Source organism: Phoca vitulina, unplaced genomic scaffold (genome assembly GCF_004348235.1).
Source record: "Phoca vitulina isolate PV1807 unplaced genomic scaffold, GSC_HSeal_1.0 scaffold9, whole genome shotgun sequence".
NCBI classification, from domain to species: domain Eukaryota; kingdom Metazoa; phylum Chordata; class Mammalia; order Carnivora; family Phocidae; genus Phoca; species Phoca vitulina.
Genome location: NW_022589712.1, coordinates 2,333,599 through 2,336,484, shown reverse-complemented (window position 1 = coordinate 2,336,484; position 2,886 = coordinate 2,333,599). Strand labels below are relative to the sequence as shown.

General features: G+C 53.2%; 1 protein-coding gene across 1 annotated transcript in view; it reads right to left on the bottom strand.

Annotated features, from left to right (window-relative positions):
- Positions 1 to 314: 314 nt before the first annotated feature.
- Positions 315 to 2,886, bottom strand: part of TTLL2 (tubulin tyrosine ligase like 2) — a 13,580-nt gene continuing 11,008 nt past the window's right edge. Inside the window, exons 5-8 of the mRNA XM_032408240.1 lie at positions 2,824 to 2,880; positions 2,473 to 2,577; positions 2,352 to 2,429; positions 315 to 332 (exon numbers count right to left, since the gene is read on the bottom strand). Coding sequence (XP_032264131.1) covers positions 315 to 332; positions 2,352 to 2,429; positions 2,473 to 2,577; positions 2,824 to 2,880 — 258 coding nt within the window. The remainder of the gene's footprint in view (positions 333 to 2,351; positions 2,430 to 2,472; positions 2,578 to 2,823; positions 2,881 to 2,886) is intronic.

The following is a 2,886-nucleotide window of genomic DNA, read 5'->3' as shown; positions in this document are numbered from 1 at the left end:
ATTTGCTGGACATGAAAGATCTTAGTTTAGTAGCCGTAATTATTTGTCTACTGTGCCCGTGTTACGGAGATCATCAGTATGTTGGTAATGCTGTTTAAAGGGACCCAGGGACAGCATGCTCTCGGCTCTGAAGGAAAACAGAGGCACTCCCCGGGTAGTTGACCCGGACAGAGCCTTTTCCTTTCTGATGACCACGGCCAGTTCACTTTTCAGATTAACAGGTAAAACTAACCTGTTACGGAAAAGCATCTTTTGGTTTGGCTACAAAAAAAAAAAAAAAAATGAACTTGCCAATTGTTTTATGTTGAATCGGCTTATCCCGAGAATTTTCGCTAAAGCAAACAGGACGGATCGCTGGGGTACGGGATAAAAGGAATGGAGCTTCTGTGCGTGGACAGCGAGCAGAAACTAATGTACAATTTTGTCAGTGAACGGTGTTCAGGCGCCAGACGATGGCCTGGCTGGCGGTTTCATGACATGTCACCTGCCGAGCTCCTGAGTGGTCTGGTGCATGCAGTCTGGAATCAGAGCAGGATGGATTCAGGGGGCCGTGGGGCGCAGTGGCAATCGGAGCATGCTTAGGACAGCACATCCCGTGCTGCACCCGGGAGCTGCTGGACCGAATGCCAGTCCAGTTCCTTGCGCCTCCTCAAGGCTCCACGCTGGACGTGCAGTCTGACGACAGGCAGGACATTATTTTGTGTATTTCCACACGTTTGCAAGTAGCATATAAATGTAGTTGTTCAAAATGGCAGCAGGAAGAACCCCCAGAACAATCACAGTGAGCGTCCAGGGCTGGGAAGGGGGGCGGCTTGGCCCAGGTTCTGGGAGGCAGGGCCTGATGAGGACCCAAAGGCCTCCAGGGGGAGAGGGGGCTCCCTATGTCATTCTGCTGTGCGCACGACATTTGGGCACCTTATTTCCCAGGAATGCTGTGGGGGTGGGTGACACAAGACCAGTGATGGATTCCTCCCCTTTGTGCCCTGGTGTCGCCTCCCACCCAGCTTCCCCGGGTGGCTCCGAGTGCTCCAAAGGAGGAGGGTTTGGGTTCAGAGCATGGCACCCCAGCTTCAGCACACTCCAGCCCCACTGGTCCCACCTGGCTCTGCCCTCCCACCCGCCGGTGCCCTCTCCCAGCACCCCTCACCGGAAGAGGCCCCTTCCCCAGGACCAGCCCCGTCTCATCCAAGCCACCTCTGTTGTCCTTCCGAGGCCTGCACGGCCACCTCTGCTCTGGAAAGCTTTCCATGATCCCCGCTCCCAGCAGTGGGGCAGGTCCCCCAGTCCTCTGGCCCCCTCACCCCCTAGGCTTATCCCCAAATGCGTTCCCACCACCTACCTACCTGTGTCCCTCCCAGGGGCCTGGAGCAAATTGGGGTGGACACCAAGCCTCCTACGTCTTTGACCCACCCCCCCAACAGTGACAATAGTACCTGGAGGTTTTGGAAATTAGTTCTGGCATAAATGAGTGAGTCCATAACATGACAGGTCATCATAACTCTGATTATTATTGACTCTGAAAATCGGGGGCACTTTGAACGGGGAAGGCTGGTCACAAAAATTAGCACTGTTTAATGCTCAGTTTATTCGATGTAACTTAACTTTGAAACTACTTTTTCTTGAGCATATGAAGATTGGTTCTAATTAGATTAGACTTCCTTAAATAACTAAACATTCGTTTATAGATTTAGTGCTGCTGATTCTTTAGAACAAACACCCCATGCAAAAGACAAAACCCAATGATTAATGACCCTACATTTTACACACTCACACCTTGGACTTATCCTACAGCCTGGATTAATTTTTTATTAGTCCATAACTAATTTTCATGCCTTCTCAGGATTGTTACTATATTCATTTTGTCTTTTAAAAATTTATTTATTTGAGAGAGAGCACGTGCACAAGGAGGGGGAGGGGCAGAGGGAGAGGGAGAAGCAGACTCCCTGCTGAGTGGGGAGCTTGATGCGGGGCTCAATCCCAGGACCCCGAGATCGTCACCTGAGCCAAAGTCATATGCTTAACCAGCTGGGCCACCCAGACGCCCCGAGGGCAGCAGGGTGTTGAAGAAGGATTTTGCAGGGAGCTTGGAATCTGGGTGGAGCGCACCTGCTGCTGGGTACTGTCGCTCAGAGCCTGAAGTGACGTTTCTTCTTTAGGTTGTGGATGTATACGGCTTTTCCCAAATATACTTTGTTGTTTTGCTTTACCTTAAACAGTCCCTTTATCCACTAGGATGTTTCCCAAAATGCCACGGGCCAGGTTTGTGGGGAAAGGGGATGTGTCTGTCCCTCCCGTCCTTTCTGTGGCCCTGAGCTCCGTGCATGCTGTACAGCAGGGACACACACCTGTACCTTGGGGATGCACACCTGTACCTTGGGGATGCACACCTGTACCGCGGGTATCCACACCTGTACCGCGGGGATGCACACCTGTACCGCGGGGGATGCACACCTGTACTGTGGGGATGCACACCTGTACTGTGGGGATGCACACCTGTACCGCGGGGATGCACACCTGTACTGTGGGGATGCACACCTGTACCGCGGGTATCCACACCTGTACCGCGGGGATGCACACCTGTACCGCAGGGGATGCACACCTGTACCATGGGGGATGCACACCTGTACTGTGGGGATGCACACCTGTACCATGGGGGATGCACACCTGTACCGCAGGGGATGCACACCTGTACCATGGGGGATGCACACCTGTACTGTGGGGGATGCACACCTGTACCATGGGGGATGCACACCTGTACTGTGGGGGATGCACACCTGTACCATGGGGGATGCACACCTGTACTGTGGGGAGGCACACCTGTACCTTGGGGATGCACACCTGTACCGCGGGTATCCACACCTGTACCGCGGGGATGCACACCTGTAC